Source organism: Corvus hawaiiensis, chromosome 18 (genome assembly GCF_020740725.1).
Source record: "Corvus hawaiiensis isolate bCorHaw1 chromosome 18, bCorHaw1.pri.cur, whole genome shotgun sequence".
Classification (NCBI taxonomy): domain Eukaryota; kingdom Metazoa; phylum Chordata; class Aves; order Passeriformes; family Corvidae; genus Corvus; species Corvus hawaiiensis.
In genome coordinates, this window is record NC_063230.1 from 3,385,566 (window position 1) to 3,402,598 (window position 17,033).

At 51.4% G+C, this 17,033-nt stretch overlaps 1 protein-coding gene across 3 annotated transcripts in view; it reads left to right on the forward strand.

The window, feature by feature from the left end:
* The first annotated feature begins 12,538 nt into the window (after positions 1-12,538).
* Positions 12,539-17,033, forward strand: part of POLE (DNA polymerase epsilon, catalytic subunit) — a 31,807-nt gene continuing 27,312 nt past the window's right edge. For all 3 annotated transcript variants that reach the window (XM_048323146.1, XM_048323147.1, XM_048323149.1), the window contains exons 1-10: positions 12,539-12,791; positions 13,277-13,357; positions 13,437-13,481; positions 13,620-13,712; positions 14,244-14,398; positions 15,014-15,155; positions 15,457-15,537; positions 15,789-15,896; positions 16,309-16,419; positions 16,693-16,778. In XM_048323146.1, coding sequence (XP_048179103.1) covers positions 12,561-12,791; positions 13,277-13,357; positions 13,437-13,481; positions 13,620-13,712; positions 14,244-14,398; positions 15,014-15,155; positions 15,457-15,537; positions 15,789-15,896; positions 16,309-16,419; positions 16,693-16,778 — 1,133 coding nt within the window. In that variant the 5' untranslated portion in view covers positions 12,539-12,560. The remainder of the gene's footprint in view (positions 12,792-13,276; positions 13,358-13,436; positions 13,482-13,619; positions 13,713-14,243; positions 14,399-15,013; positions 15,156-15,456; positions 15,538-15,788; positions 15,897-16,308; positions 16,420-16,692; positions 16,779-17,033) is intronic.

A 17,033-nucleotide genomic window follows, 5' to 3' on the forward strand; every position in this document is an offset into this window, starting at 1 on the left:
GAGCTGGGTTAGGGTTAGGTTTGACTCCTGAAATAGACAAATGGGTCCACACAACCCTGAGTTTCTGAACTTTGGGGGAAAATGACAGTTTCAAGGGGGAAGGAGGGTGGGGGGGGTGGTAATAGGCAGTTCAGGAAGGCTGTACCTTCCTAGTACCTCAGCCAACAGGGAAAGAAAGAGGGCAACATGCAGCCAGGAGTTTAGGATAAAAGGAGGCTGCGTCCTCCAAAACCTCGAGAAAAAAAACCCCAGGCATATGCCCCAGTGGACTCTCTCCCTTTATTCTAATAAAGTTGCAGGACTCCTCTGTCTCCTTTATGGACACTGGCTTCTCACAGCATGATTTTCCATACAGGACAGGGGACTCGTCCGGGGTCCTTCCATGGTCTGGGGCTGGCCCAAGGCAAGAGGAGCTGGAGGCGCGCCTCACCCAGTTTTTAGGTGACCAGCTGCTGGGGTTTTAGGAGTTCTGCTTTTGTTTTTTTCTTTTAAAGAATTTTCCCAATACGTGTTGCTAGGAGACAATAACAACTGGATCCTCAAGAGAAACAAAAGACCTGGCCACAGCTTGGGGGAGGGGTCCAGCTGGCTACTCTCTTTTACCTGGGGTTTTCTCATGTAGGGCAGAGATGCCACAAGATTTGGACTGGGGAAAAGGGATTGGGTGGAGCCCCTAGCTTTCCTGTGCTCTCGGCGTTCGGAGGGGAGAGGAACTGCGGTCGCTGCGGGGAGAATTCATCACCACTGCAGGGTTCTGCCTTCTGCTGCCTTCCTTCTACCATGAGTGGAGCTCTGCTTGCTGGAGCGGCTGTTACACTGGGACCCTATTTAACACCCTACCTCACTAAAAAGGGACTTTCTCACCATCTGCTCCAGTGCCTCAGGGGAAAACCCCGGGATCCCAAGCCTGCCTTTCCCTGCCCTGCTGGGAGCCGGGCCGCGGCTGCCCTGCCCCCGCTGTTCCTTTGCCGTTCCTTCGAGCCTGTGCTACACTGTAGCTCCTCATTTCCTGCCCGCCGAGAGGTCCCGGGGTTCCCACTGCACCTGTGGAGTTTGATATATCTTGTCTACTGTGAAAAACGAGGTTCACCCTCTTGTGAGAATTTAAAAAGTTTAATACAAAGACAATAAGAGACACATAAAATAAAGCAAAGAGGTAACGGCCGGGTGCCTTGGCGCTCTGCTAAGAGCACACCTGATGCCCGGGGATAGTCCTTTTTATACCATTTTTACTGTCTGTTCTCTATGCATATTCAAACTTTTCCGGGAGCCACTCCTTGGTTCCGCCTTTTTAGAGCATGCGTATTCTTCTGCCTTGCGGTTTTATTTCTTTTAATTTTTGGGCCTGGGCTCACTAGGTGAGAGTTGACAGTAGAGTGGGCCTCTTAATTCCCCAGACAGTCAGGGTTGATTGCAGCTTTGGGCCTCTTTGCCCCCTGGGCAGAATGGTGATTAGCCGCTTTGGGCCCCTTTTTTCTCCGGGCAGAGTGTTGATAGCCGCTTTTGGGCCTCATCCTCTGTTCTCTTGGAAGTTATCTTACTCGCTCACACTTGCTAAATTCTTGCTAGAAAGAAAGAAAACTGCATCCACACAGCAAAAGCATTTTTAACATTGTATAATATCTACCTTAATACTTGCGAGAAGCAATATTACAATATATGTTTATAACACTACGACCTGGGATTTTGTGCTCATTCCTGCCGTTTCAGTTTGCTGTTCCCGAGGGTCCAGCCGGGGCACCGGGATCGGCTGCCCAGGGGATTTGTGAAGCCTTTGTTCCATCCCTTACCGGCTCGACAAAGCCGCCATTGCCGCGTGCTCCCCGAGCTCGCTCCGGAGCGCCCCCTGCAGCCGCGGGGGAACCATCGCACCTGCCCTGCTCACCGGGAGCCGCCAGCGCCCCTGCCGGCTGCGAGCGGAACTGCACCCGAGGGGAAAGGGCCTGACAGCCAAGAAGGCTGGGGCTGGGTTTGTGTTTGCTGTTACTGCCATAGTTGTTGTTGTTGGTTTGACTTGTTACACACATATAGATATATATTAGTAAAGAACTGTTATTCCTATTCCTCATATTTTTGCCTGAAAGCCCCTTAATTTCAAAATTATAGTAATTTGGAGGGAAGGGGGATTACATTTTCCATTTCAAGGAAGGCTCCTGCCTTCCTTAGCAGACACCTGTCTTTCAAACCAAAATACCAGCTCCCTTCAGCACTGGCCAGCAGCGGGTGATTGATTGGGTACCCAAGACTGTCCAGGAGACAGGCCAGGGGCGTCCACGAAAAGTCCGCAGGAAAGGACCACTGGAAATCTCACCAGTGAGTACAGTGGGAACTTTGGGGAGTCTGGCAGGACAACCAGAGAGGGCAGTAAAGGAAAATCAAGAAAGGGTCTCAACTGTAGGGATGATGATCCCGAAAGACCTCCAAAGGGTCCTTTGGGGGAATATTGAGATGGTTTGCACATTCTCCCAGAGGCAGTTAGGGACATGGACACCCAGAGGGGGCAATAAGGGGAGTTGAGTCTCTGCAACAGGGGACAGATGGTGTTGGTTTGGGAAAGGATTGTTTGAAGGGGAGTGTGAAAGAATATGGTTCAGGCAAACAGCAGTAGGAGATTATGGGATAAGGAAAGAAAAGAGAAACAGTGAGGATTGGGATGTTCTCCACCTTATCTTCAAAACATGCAATCTAGTACAGGCCAGCTGCAGGTCTTTTGTATTCCTGGCTTTCAGGACAGGGAAAACAGGGAGGTACACCCTCACCCCTCCCTGGGTCATTATGGAGCCAGGGTGGAAGATTTGGGTTTGTCCACTTACTGCTCAGGACTTACAAGGGTTTCTCTATGGTGAGGAGTGCTGAGGTCAGCTGTGAAAGTGCAGGACCAGGGGCACAGGCTGGGGACCTGTGGGGGAGGTGTGGGACTGAGCTGAGGTTGTGGGGCTCAGCGCCAGGCTGTGCCTGACGGTGCCACCCCCACAGACAGGAGTGGCAGTGGTTCCCAAGTCCTCATGAGGTTGCGGGACATCTTGTCCACCTGCCCATCCCTGTGGCACTGTCGGCTGTACCTATCCGCTGGGATCTAGTGCTCTACAGAGCTTGTGGTGCTGGGAGAGCAGCCTCGGGGCCTGGGTGGGTGTGCTGGGATGGTGCACCCGGACACTGCAGCAGGACAGGGACCAGCTTTGGTGTACATTGTAAAGTACAGGGACCAGCTTTGGTATGCGGTGTAAGATACAATCTGTCACCAAAGCCTGGTGTTTGGGTCACCGGGGAGGCGAGTGACTTTGCAGAGAGTTCGGTGGCTGTGGGAGGGTGAGAGCCCACAAACTGGGAGCACAAGCTGGAGAGGTGACAGACTGGGCCATTGCAGGAGCTGGTTAGGAAGGCACATCAAGTATATGTAAGGGACGAGGAAATGGTAAAGGTACAGGCAAGAATAATGGCACAGTTTTTAATCAATGTGCCATTTGTAAAAAAAAAAGAGAACATTAGAAATAGATTGTTAAGGGTGTCAGGATCTCCTGTTGTATCAGGGGCTCACTACACTGGGGCCCTTGATAACATACAGGGTGTGTCTGAACTGAGAAGTGTGTTTCCTAGCAGACACGGGAGCCTCTCTGTCTACTTTGAATTTTATGCCAAAGGGGGTTCTTTTGATAATTCAGGGAGTAAGTGGGAAAGATGAGCCAGTGTACTTTATTCAACTGCTATTGGTGAATATGTGAGATGGGTTTGAAAAGTGTGAGTTTCTGTTTGTTCCTAGTTGTGATTATGGTTTGCTAGGAGGGGATTTGATGACTGAGTTGGGAATGCGAGTTAGTGTTGTGAGGGGTGTTGGGGAGGCTAGTGCTGTTGTGCTAATAAAGCTTGTGCTAAAGTGAACACAGAAGTGTTAGCAGTCCCAGGGGAATATGGAAAACTGGATGTGGAGCCTCTTCAAATTACTCTGAGGTAACCTGGACAAGTGGTGTCTAAAAAGCAATACCCTCTTTCAAGAGAAGGAAGGAAGGGGTTACAACCTGTTATTGAGTCCCTGTTAAAGGGGGGTCTTTTGGAGCTTATAGAATGGTGCAGGACCTAAGAATAATAAATGAGCCTCTTGAACCCAGGCACTCCGTGGTCCCAGATAATCCTCACACTGCTACTATTCAGTACTTAATTTAAAAGATGATTTCTGGGGATGCTCACTTACAGAGCATAGTAAACAGTATTTTGCCTTTGAGTGGGAACAAGAGGGAGAAGGGAAAATAGTGAAGACATGGATGGTCCTCCGCAGGGATACACAGAAACACTGGTCTTATTTGGGCAAGATATTAAAAGAATTTACTCCATCCTTAGGAATTAGGCTATTGCAGTATGTGAATGACTTCCTCCTATTGGGAGAAAGGGAGGAAGTGGTAGGGGAAACCACTGTGAAATTGCTTAATTTTCTGGCTGGAGGAGGGGGGCTTGGAGTGTCTGAAGGGAGAGCAGAGGTGATGGAGAGAAAGGTTGAATGTTCGCTCATGAGAGCTGAATTACTTGCCTGTTGGAGGTGGTGAATTTACCAAAAGAGGTAGAAATAATACGCGTTAGAGGACATCAGGCAGGGTACTCAGAAGAGACAATAGGTCATCAACTGGTCAATGGAGAGGTTCAGAAAGCAGCACTTCTGCCAGAGGTCTCCGGGATCCTCTCTTTGCTCCCTGTGGCTCAACGTCGCCAGGGGAAGGGGGGAGTGGTGGTGTGTAGATACAAAAATGCTGCTAGCAAGGATTTTCTTGCTATTTTCTAAGTCCGTGAGAGACTTTTCTCTCTCACAGAAGAGGTAGCAGAGTTATGTAAACACCCAAGCCACCTGCAACCTTGAAAAGTCTTGTTTATGGTATAGTAGAAAAATATTTTGACAATGGATGTTTTAGGATTTTAGCCAATCACCCCAAGGGGTGGCTGATCCTTTGTCCAATTAGACTATGAAGAAAAAAGTCTATAAAAGAGTTTGTAAAATAATTAAATAAATCAATCTTGCTGCACAATTCCTGCCTGCTGGATCATCTCTCCTCCTCCTCCCTATGGCTGTGGGAGATGGTGATATACCCTAGGGCCCAGGCCTGCGGTAATATTTGGTGCTGCCCGATGTGATCTGCACTCTCTGACGTGTCCTGCATACTGCGAGCCAAGCCGAATTTCTCTAGAGGTACGCTGTTCCCCTTCCCCCTGGGACCGGGAAGTCTGACAGGACTGAGAAATGGCGAACAGCGGCTCACAAACCGACGCTGTGGTACTGGTCTGGAAAGGTGTGTTTAGTATAATGCACACCTCCATTCCTGAAAACTCAGTTCGGGAATTATTAGATTGGGCTACCTTAAAAGGGATTTCCATGGACAGAGATACTGCCCTGGACTTTGCCTTATGGCAGGAACTTGGCTGTGCTGTCCGACATGAGCTCCCGTCTGGGGACCCAGCAGCGTTAGAATTATATCAAACCTGGCGTTCATTATTTTTTCTTCTGACAGACCTTGACTGTAGCAGCAGAGCTGGCTCGCCTATTTCGGTGATGAGTGACGGAGGAATGTTCGGGGGGGACCCCGCTGACTGGGCTTCCGGGGCAAATGATGGTGGATTCGGAAAAACCCCCCCGGCTCCACAGGCAGAGCCTGTGCCAGCTCACCCTGCACAATCGCAGGACTCCGCGGCCCGCAGGGACCCCGTGCCGGCAGAGGCGGGGGGGGTCGGGGCAGCAGGAGGGCGCACAGCCTGCGTTGCCTCTCAGCTCGGCGGCGGCCACGGTTTATCCAGGGCCACGAATTAGCGGCTTAGCGAACTGGACCCCCAGAGCAGCTCCTAGCCCGGTTGCATATGCACCTGGATCTAACTTCTTAGCCAGCGTAGTGCCAGGCGAGACTGAACCGAGGCTGCCTGGGTGTGGTCTGCTGCCCTCCTTGGCACTGGACTGTTCTGCGCAGTCGTAGAACCGAGCCATCGACCTTTTAATACAGCATCTGCCTTTGCTGACAGAGTTACTGAACCTATCCCAAAAGATGGAGGACCTGCTCAGCTTGTTAGAGCGGCTGCTGCTGATGCCAGAGCCACCCTGCCGTGTGGGGCATGCTGGGCCCGTGCTGCCGGCACCGCCCACGCCGCCCGCGGGAGACGCGGCTCCAAACCAGGAAGCGGCGCAGCCGGCAGCGAACCCAGAAGTAGCGCTGCCACAGGAAAACCCGGAAGCAGCGGCGGCTGCGGAGCGGCGGCTGGGGGCAGCAGCGCCGTACGCGGCCGGGGAGCGCAAAACAGGAGCGGTTTCGGCAGCGGCACCGAGCGCCGGCGCAGAGCAAGTGACGAGCACGGTGCTGAGCACGGCCGCGGAGCAAGGGCCTAGCGCAGTGCCGGGAGCGGCTGTAGCCCCAGAGACGGCGGCAGCAGCTCCAGTACCGGCTTGGTCGGGACCGGCCGACACGGCCTCCCATAAAGAAGCTGCTGTCCAAACTGCCGCACAGCCAACTGCAGTCTGTGCTTTCTGTTCTGGCTCTAGCAAACTTAGCCAAAGTGCTCCTCTCCGTCCATCTCTGTTCGCTCCCAGCGTCTCAGAGTTGCCTTTGCCTGATGACTCATTGTCAGGCAGTGAAGCAGATGAGGTTCTGGCCCCAGGTTGTCAGGCGGCTGTAGCCACGCAGCAAAGGAAAAGGCTGTGCCGGTCTCGCCCCTGGACCTTTCAGGACTGCACGGTAACAGTGCGTCCGACCCACTACAATCACTTCTTAGAGTCAGTTAAGATGCGAGCATTGGAGGAGGGTGACTGGAGGTTATTGGAAACACTTGGAATGCCAAATAGATCTGAGGATTCTGGAGGTAACCGAGAAGCTGTCACACTTCATCCACAGGCTGTGCCAGAAGTTCAGGATGGTAGTGACTCCCCAAAAGGGGAGATCCAAGCTTTCCCAGTGTATAAGGCTCTCCCAAATTCAGGCGAGCATGAGAAGCATGAGGTAGTTGCTTGGAAGGTTGCCCAGGATCTGCAATCCAAGGTGGCACAATATGGGCTAGGTTCTGCTGAGGTTATGCAGATAATAAGGGTGATAAATACAGATTTGCTTTCTCCATTTGATATCAGACACTTAGGTCAAATTCTATTTCAACCTGTACAATTTACAGTTTTTGAGAAAACCTGGAGAAAGCTGGCTGACAAGGCTGCATTAGGGAATATGCAGCTCCCTGCTGCCTATCCTAGACGGACAGCAGGAATGGATGCTTTGATGGGGACTGGTCCCTTCTCTGATCCCAGCCTACAGGGTACTTTGTCTTCTAGCATCCTGCAGCAAGCTCAACAGGTCGGCATGGCTGCCCTGTTGAAAACCATAGAGTTGTCTGCGCCTAGAAAGCGATATACTGAAATAGTTCAAGGGAAATCAGAGTCATTCCTCTCTTTTGTAGAGAAAGTCGCTGCTTCTCTCGAGAAGCAGGTTGAGGATGACGGGTTAAGATAGATGTTGTTAAGGCAGTTAGTGAGAGATAACACAAATGAAGAGTGCAGAAAAATCATAGATGACTTGCCAGGGGATCCTGAGGTAACAGACATAGTCAAAGCCTGTGCTAAGGTGGGATCTGGGAACCAGAAAAGGCCTGCTTTGACCGCGTTCCTGCAGCCTGTTCACACATCTTCTGGTTGTGAACCAAAGCAACCAAAACAGGCGAAAAAACGGAAGCGGCCTAAGCCGAGCCGAGAAGAGAACACACCGATCCCCCAGTGCAAGAGGTGTTGGCAGGCCAGGGCATTGCTCGGACTATTGTAGATCCCAGACTCATGCTGATGGTCGGCCGTTGTTGGGAAATTTCCGCCGGGGTGCAAGGAGGGGGAATTGCTCTCCGATGCAGTCGCTCCCCCAGAGAGTGGCACAGGTACAGGCACAGGCCTACCCAGCCGCCCTAGAGACGGCACCCAGGGATCAGACGGGTTTGATGTCCACACCGCAGCCGCAGTCGTCTTAGACTCTAGCGGTATTTATAAGGTTCCCTTGGATGCATATGGACCTTTAGCCCAGGGATCCAGTGCGACGCTGGTGGGAAGTCCTGACGTTGCCCATCAAGGAATCTTAGTGCACTCAGGAGTTATTGACGCTGACTTTAAAGGTCAGATTTGCGCTATGGTCTCCACGCAAAAACCCCCTGTAACTATTCCTGAAAAGACCTGTCTTGCTGAATTAGTGCCTTTTAAGTCTTGTGTCCCCAGGATAGAACAACCAACTCACGAAGATAACGGCAGTGGATCTACGGGACTTCCGCAGGCCTTCTGGACTGCAGACATCTCTGACCAAAGGCCACAGATGACATGTATGCTGATCCTGCCGAACGCCCGTCCACCCCAGACTCAGCTTCAAGGTTTGATTGATACGGGTGCTGATGTAACTATCATCTCCTTCTCTGCGTGGCCTCCCTCATGGACTTTATCCCAGTGGGATCGGCCATCGCAGGATTAGGAGGAACTACACAGAGCTATTTAAGCGAACGGCCTGTGATGGTGAAGGATTCAGAGGGGCACACAGCTACAATTAGGCCTTATGTTGCTACCACTTCCCTTAACCTTTGGGGACGGGACATGTTGGCAGCTTGGGGTGTATGGATTGGGACAAATTTTTATCAGGGGTCATTGTGCGTAAGGGCGCATAGTATCCTACACTGCCTTTGTAGTGATTGATTAACCTACCAATCCGAGTCAGGCTCTGCTCAGTTAGTTGGATTAAGTGCTGTTATCATGGCTTTTGAATGATTCTCACAGGAACCTTTGAATTTGGTTACTGAAGCCGACTAGCAAAAGCTTTGTATACAACTAATCTCCTTACAAAATTCAAATAATCCTGTTATTTTGAATCATTTTCTCTCATTGCAGTCTGCAGGCGAGAGACAGCTGCCCCGGGCAAAAGTCTGAGTGCGGAATTTACTCACTAACCAGTGGGAAGGCCTGCATGAGCTTATTGTTTGGGGTCGTGGGTATGCTTGCGTTATACTGGGGTATGGTGGCTACCTGCAAAATGTGTTCGCCCTGACCTACGGCACCAGAGGCAGAACAGGCAACCTCCAAATGATGGCCAGAACACCAAACATCCAAATGGCGACCAGAATGTAGATCATCAGCCTAATGACTCTTCTGATGATGACCAAGATGTCGACCGTCAGGCAGATGGTCCTTCTACAAGCAGAGACTGGGATGGTCCTTCCACAAGCAGAGACTGAACTTTAAATTTCTTGCTATGGAGTCAGATAGTTAAAGCCTTAAGGACATATTTAGAATTAATAACTGATGTAAATTTCTATTTAGGGTTAATAGTAGAGTTGTTATCTTAAAAAACAAAAAGGGGGAACTGTAGATACAAAAATGCCGCTAGCAAGGATTTTCTTGCTATTTTCTAAGTCCGTGAGAGACTTTTCTCTCTCACAGAAGAGGTAGCAGAGTTATATAAACAACCAAGCCACCTGCAACCTTGAAAAGTCTTGTTTATGGTATAGTAGAAAAATATTTTGACAATGGATGTTTTAGGATTTTAGCCAATCACCCCCAAGGGGTGGCTGATCCTTTGTCCAATTAGACTATGAAGAAAAAAGTCTATAAAAGAGTTTGTAAAATAATTAAATAAATCAATCTTGCTGCACAATTCCTGCCTGCTGGATCATCTCTCCTCCTCCTCCCTATGGCTGCGGGAGATGGTGATATACCCTAGGGCTCAGGTCTGCGGTAATAGTGGTGGTGCTGCTGTCTTTCCCACCATAGGAGTTGGAGATAATTAAAAGTGGTGGGGCAGAAGAAAGAGGGGAGAACTGATTTACAAAGTACAGTAAATAGTAGATGCCAGGAGCTTTGACCCTGCAAATGTTAAAACAGCTCCATGGGGGGAGTCATTGGGGCTCTCGAGGACTGGCAGAGACCTTCCTCAAGATGTTCTGCTTTGGGTCTTTTTCTTTTAGCAAAACGAGCTATTGAGGGGTGCCTGGCTAAAGCTAATAGGCAGAATACAAAGGAGATTGCAAAGAGGGGGAGTGACATCCTTTCCAAGGATGTCGGGTGTATTTTGCTGAGATGCCCTGGGCAAGAGGTGTCAGGAAAATTAATCCACAAACTCCAGAGGTTTATGTCCAAAAAGGAGACAGAGGAGTCTTGTTTATTAAAATAAAGGGACAGGTCATGGGCATTTCCCATGGGGTCTCTCATATTGTTAGGAGGACACATATTGTTTTTATTCTAATTTCCTGGCCGCATTTCCTTCTCTCTTTCCCCATTGGCTGAGGTACTTGAGAGGTACAGACTTCCCAAATCGCTTAATACAAACCCCCTTTCTAAGGTGTACCCCTACCCCTATTCTTTTCCTTGTGTCTCTGTTCTTTTTCTCTAAATCCAGGGATTAGCACAGTCTTGAGTGAATAACAGTCTGTGTCAATTAGTGGAATTCCTATGGAATTTATGGTTCCTCCCTTTGCTTCTTTCACCTCTCAGTATCTGGCTTTATCTACCATCAGGCCCACAGTTAGTTTGTGAAGACACCTCTTTGTCAATTCCTTTCAGAGGGCTTAAATATCCTCCGGTAGTGGTATGCCGGCTGGTAGGGTGGCGTTTCTTGTTGCTTCAGCAACTTATTTGATCAGTTAACAAATGATTTCTGAATATGGGATTGTGAAGGCAGTGGACTCGGACATGGGAACTCATTTTGCTGGGGGATCCTTCAAAGGATTATGGCTGCTTTGAGAATTCAGTGGGACCTCCATACCTCCTGGCACCCTCAGAACTCAGGTCAAATAGAAAGGATGAATGTGTCACCAAAACTGCAGGAAAAACAAAAAACTCTCCAACAATATTTTTAGTGCTAGAGAATCAAGGCATGACTTTAATCTGGCCAGGATGTGTAACAGAAATAATTCCACCCACACATTGCCCGGGTATGCAGAGAAAATCATTCCATGACACAAATTTTACTAGATTTCCCCCATACTTTATACAGTCAAACCTCATAGAAATTCATTGATTCAATGTTCATTGGTCCCAAGTTATGCAGTTCGTAGTGTTTGGTTTCCTATTGCTTACAGATTTCTTCACCTCCGAGGCTAATTTGGTCCTCATTCCTTGGTTCGCTTATCAGTCTTTTCCGGACCAGGTGTCTCTCACCATGCCGGGGGCAGTGTCTGGGGTTGATGGTTGATGTTCGTTAATGTCCATTGAAGGTTACTCATCTGTTGGTATCTGTGTGTCTGCTGGCTACTCCCAATCTACGTAGGTGCTAAAATCATCAGTTTTCGGCCAGTGAAACAGAGTCATTTGAAAAGAAACTTCAATTCCCTTTTCCCCTGGACAAAGGCAAACAAACCTGACTAAAGTTACATTCATTTTTTTTTTAACTTTGTATTATTTCCAACACTGCGTCTCCTTTATGGACACTCCCTTTTCATAGCGTGATTTTCTATACAAAGGGGACATACTAATCCATGGGCTATCCAGAAAACCATTTGGGTTGGCCCTTCTAGAAGGATCAGCCTGGGCTTTGCCACTGCTGAATGTGTGAACTGGGGGGACACCAGACACGGGGAGGGGTGTGGGAATGGGGTCTGGGGTGTGATGTGTGAGAAGGAAGATGCGTGCTAATGTCTTCACAAACAATTTGATGGGTGTTAACGTCTTTGAAATGGGTCTTAATGTCTTTACTGACTTTGGGCAGCAGTTTCGTTGCAGAGCCCTGACAGCTTGACGCCTGAAACAGACAAGCCGGAGTTTCTGAACTTTGGGGTAAAATGACAGGTTCAAGAAGGGATATCGGATAGGCAGTCCGGAAAGGCTGCACCTTCCTCAGCCAATGGGGAAAGGAACAGGACAACATGCGGCCGGGAGTTAGGATAAAAGGGAGGCTGCATCCTCCGAAACCTCGAGAGAGAAAACCACAGGGGTGTGTGCCCCAATGCACTCTCCCTTTTCTCGAATAAAGTCGAAGGACTCATCTGTCTCCTTCTTGGACATAAACCTCTGGTGTTTGTGGATTTTCCTGGTATGTGGGTCCTGTGCAGGGTGCTGATGACAGCAGTATCTTGCAGGTGGCCGTCTGTGCATCTGGTGCCCGTGAGTCCTGGGTGTCCTGTGCCTGCGTCCGTACGTGTCTCTGGGACCCGTGTGTATGCCTCTGGGACCTATGCTCAGCTTTGCTGCTGCCTGAATCCACAACGGGGAAAGCAGCAGGCACATCCTGGGCCGGGGCAGGACCCGGCTCCGGGACTCCGGCGGCTGGACAGACGATTCCGCTGGGTGTGCTGGGCCGTCCTCCCTACCGCCGGGCTGGGACAAACCTGCAGCCTGGCAGCCGGTGCCGCCGCAGCTCCGGGGCAGCCGCTCCGCCCGGGTCGCCGCGGAAGGGCGGGGGCGCGCGTCGGGGGCGGGACGGGGGGCGAGAGCTCCGCCTGTCATTGGTGGGATGTGCCCCAGGGGGAAGTGACGCCGCGTTCTGATTGGTGCTCTCGCCACGGGGCGCGGTGCGGGGTTCGCTCTCGCGGGAACTGGGTGCAGAGCGGGAAATTCCTCCCGCGGCTCCGCTGACGTGCGGCCCAGGCCGGCCGGGATGGGGCTGCGGGACGGCGCCGAGCCCGAGACAGCGCGGCGGGGCCGGCGGCCAGGCGGGCCCTGGGAGCCGGCGGACGGCGCGGGCTCCGGCCGTGACGATGCTCCCGCGCTGTCTGCGCTCAAGCGCCTAGAGCGGGCACAGCGCACGGACCGGCTGGACGCCCTGTTCGGCTTCGAGCGGCCCACGGAGCCCGGTGAGCGGACGGGCTGGCTCATCAACATGCACCCGGTACGGGCCGGCGCGGCGGGAGGCGAGCAGGCAACAGATGGGGCACGGGGAGGTCCCTTGGGGAGACCCCTGATAGGGCCTGAAGAGGGGTTTCCCGCAGAGACATCCCAGCCGTACCAGGGATGGTAGTCCCACGGAGTTATCGCCGGTAGGGCTGGGGGCAGGGGTCCTATGGGGAGGCCCCCTATACAGCCCGGGGTGTAGAAGGAGTCCCACGGAGATACCCCCCATAAGGCGTGGGGAAGGGAGTCCCCTGGGGAGACCCACGGTAGGGCCGAGCGAGGAGGTTCCCACAGATAGACCCCGACCCGACTCGGGGGTGAAGGCCCAATGTCCCTACTGGGCCTCCCATGTTTCCCTGGCCCTACGGGGAGGGAAGTCCCGCACAGAGACCTCCGGTAAGCCCCGGGCAGAAAGGGTCCCATGGTGGGGTCCCGGGGGAGTCCCATGGAGGGACCTTGCTGAGTCCTCGTGCCCATGGGCAGACGGAAGTGCTGGATGAGGACCGGCGGTCGGTGAGCGCAGTGGACTACTACTTCATCCAGGAGGATGGGAGCCGCTTCAAGGTTGGTACCGGGAGGGACCAAGTGGGTTCGGTGTTCCAGGAAGGGAATCTGTCACCATCGTCTGTGTGCTTCTTCCTAGGTGGCCCTACCCTACAAGCCCTACTTCTACATCGCCACCCAGAAGGTGAGGAGGGGCAGGGCTGAGCTCCCCAGGGAAGGAGACAGTATCTTGGGGAGCTCAAGACCGCCTGGGCAGGTTGCTTGGGGATGATCTCCTCCCAAGGACAGGGACGCACTGCTCAGCCCCCGGCTCTCTTGACAGGGCTGTGAGCGGGAAGTGTCCTCCTTCCTCTCCAAGAAGTTCCAAGGGAAGATTGCAAAGCTGGAAACTGTCCCCAAAGAGGACTTGGACCTGGTCTGTATCCCTCTGTGGGGGTTTTTTGGACCTTGCACAGCTCTAGTGATGTAGGAAGGGATGAGCAGGGAGAGAAAGCAGCATGCTTAAGTCTCCTGGTGCTGCTGTGGCATCTCAGAAATGTGTTTATTATGGCTAATTGCTTATCAGCAGTAATTACATTCCTCTCCTTGAACATATCAGCTGTTTCAGACAATGTGTTCAGGACATTAATTTCTGGAATTAAAGTGGTTGGAGGAAGAAGCATACTGCAGGAGGGGGATGCTGCTCATGTTTGATCCATTCTTCATCTTTTTCCCTGGGTAAATCCCACTTGTGGGTGCCTGCACAAGCAGTAGGGCTAGCTGGGCTCTTGCTGTGCTGCTCTTGTGCTCTTGATACACCCACCAGAATCTCTCCTCGGTGCTTTACTGTCCCACCCATCAGCACCTCTTTTTTGGCCAATCCTTCCACCTCCATCAGTCTTGTTGGCCTTCCATCCCTCTCTCATGGTGCCCATCCCTGAGCTGCCATTCTCCTGCTGCTTTGCAGCCAAACCACTTGGTGGGCCTGAAGAGGAACTACATCAAGCTGTCCTTCAACACAGTGGAGGACTTGGTGAAGGTGCGGAAGGAGATCTCTCCTGCTGTGAGGAAAAACAGGGAGCAGGACCAGGCGAGTGACGTCTACACAGCCATGCTGTCAAGGTGGGAGCTCCCCGTAGGGGATTCAGTCAGTCTCTCATGTTAATAATTCATAGAACCATGGAATAGTTTGGGTTGGAAGGGACCTCTAAAGGCCATCTAGTCCAACCTACCTGCGGACACCTTCGTCTTGACCAGGTTGCTCCAAGCCATGTCCAGTCTGGCTTTGAACACTTCCAGGGATGCGGCAGCCACAGTTTCTCTGGGCAATCTGTGCCAGTGCCTCACCACCCACTTAATAATTAGACCCTCTTGATTATTTCCCAGCTGGCCTCAGAGGTGTTATCCTGCCTGCGTCTGACCCCAGCTCTGCCTCTCTGTCACCCATCTTCAGGGTGGTCCTTCCAGCTCTGTGGTGTACATCAAGAGGTCCCAGAGCTGATGGGATGGGATGTGGTGGTATCTCTGGCTGCCTGTCAAATAGTTTACCTGTTCCCTGTGAAAGGATCCAGAGAGGCAATGGGCAACCTTACTTCTAGTTGTGATCAAGACAAAAATAATCCAACGTTTTCTGTTTCTCTCCTGTCCCTGACTCCTGCTGCCGGTGTCACCAGTGCCACTGGGCGTCCTGGGAGACGGACACGTGGGTAAGGCAGCTGCTTCCCTCTGCTCTTCCAGTGCTCTGAGTGGGGGCAGTCTAAGCACAGACGAGCAAGGAGCCTCCAGAAAAATTGCCAACCAGATGGACAACATTGTGGATATGCGGGAGTATGATGTGCCCTACCATGTTCGCCTTTCCATCGACCTGAAGATCCATGTGGTGAGTAGAGAAGAGCTTTGCTTTCCAAGTCACACTCCTGAAATGCAGAAGAGTTTTTTCTCTCCAACACCTTTACAAAAGTATTGATGACAATGAGCTCATGTCTAGAGCTCAGTTCTGTTCTCCTGGGCTTCTCCTTAGTTAATGGCACACAGAAAAGCTAACTGATTAATGCATGGCCATAGTTGGAGCCTTTCTTCTGGGCGGCCTGTGATTGCCACAGTTCCATCCCCAGCAGCTGGACAGTGACATGGGGATGTGGCCCTGTCATAAGGCACTGCCCACCCTCATCTCTCCACAGGCTCACTGGTACAACGTGCGATACTGGGGCAACACCTACCCCCCTGAAATCATCCGCCGAGATGACCTTGTGGAGCGGCCGGTGAGCATTGGGCCAGCAAGTGTCCTCTGTGCAGATGTGTACCCCCCACCACTGGTTTCTGACACACTGCCAGTGTAAAACCATGGTGGCAGGGGGAACACTGGGCTTGGGTAGTGATTTTTGGGTTGATAAAGCACTAAAATGATTAATGGGGAGGTTCTAGTTCACTTACTGGGCCAACACTGGGTTTTATGGGAACCACCCTTCAAGTCAGTTCTGGAATATTTTCTAATGGATTTGGTCCTGCCCAGGATCCTGTTGTTCTTGCCTTTGATATTGAAACAACCAAACTCCCTTTGAAGTTTCCTGATGCAGACACAGACCAGATCATGATGATCTCCTACATGATTGATGGGCAGGTAAGGATACCAGGGTGGTTTCCTTCAGGCTTGGGCAGTAAAGCCAGGAAGCAGCCTAGCATTCTCCTCCAATCCTGCTGGCTCCAGGCTTGCCATGCTGCCAGCTGTATGATGTGTGGCTGTGGGAATGGCATTAAAGTCTGGGTGATGCACAGGAAACCGAATTTTGTGGAACCCAGCCCAGGTTGCTGGTGCTTCTCTGTGGGAGAGAGACAACACTGGTATCCCATGTTGTCTCTCCATGGCCTCCATTTCTGATAGTCAATGATGCTTCAATGGATGACTCCCAAAATGTTGTTCCTCCTTGACAGAAGCTCTGGCTTTCAAGAGGAAAGCATCCCATTGTTTGGACAGCATTTTTGAGTTGCCTGTTACCCCAGTCCTCCTCACTGCCTCCTTATCATCTCCTCAGGGCTACTTGATCACAAACAGGGAGATTGTCTCAGAGGACATTGAAGACTTTGAGTTTACTCCCAAGCCAGAGTATGAGGGTCCATTTTGTGTCTTCAATGAACCAGATGAGGTAAGTCAGTTCTGCTCTGCAGAGTTTTACCTGCCTGGAGCTTTTCTTGGCCAGAGAGCTCATTCCCTGGCAGATTGCCTTCCTGGGGAACATGGTAAATCCAGCAGGGCTGCTTGTGCTTTCATTTTTTGGGAATAAGGGTAAGAGAAGTCAGGTTCAGACTAGGTGCAGAGGAAGGGGGAAGGGTGGAACAAACTGTGTGGTGGTATCCACCGCCTCTCTGTGGAGGAAATGAAGTTCCTTAAAATACATGTCTTTTCTGTTTCATCCCAGGCTCATTTAATCCAGAGATGGTTTGAACATGTCCAGGAGACCAAACCCACCATCATTGTCACATACAACGGAGACTTCTTTGACTGGTAAGATCAGGGATGATGACTAAACTGTCAAGGTGTCACCTGAGCTAGAGGGCAGGGTCAGGTCCCATCCTCAACATCCTTCCATAGTTCAGACAGTATGGGGAAGCCATGTGGCCACATGCGGAGTGGCCATGTCCTGCACCTCACCAAATCCTGTGATCATTGGCTTGGCAGTAGGACTTTCTGAAGAATCCCATCCACTTGTGTGAGCTGCTTTTAAACCCTTGGCAATGTGGGAATGTCAGCATATGGATG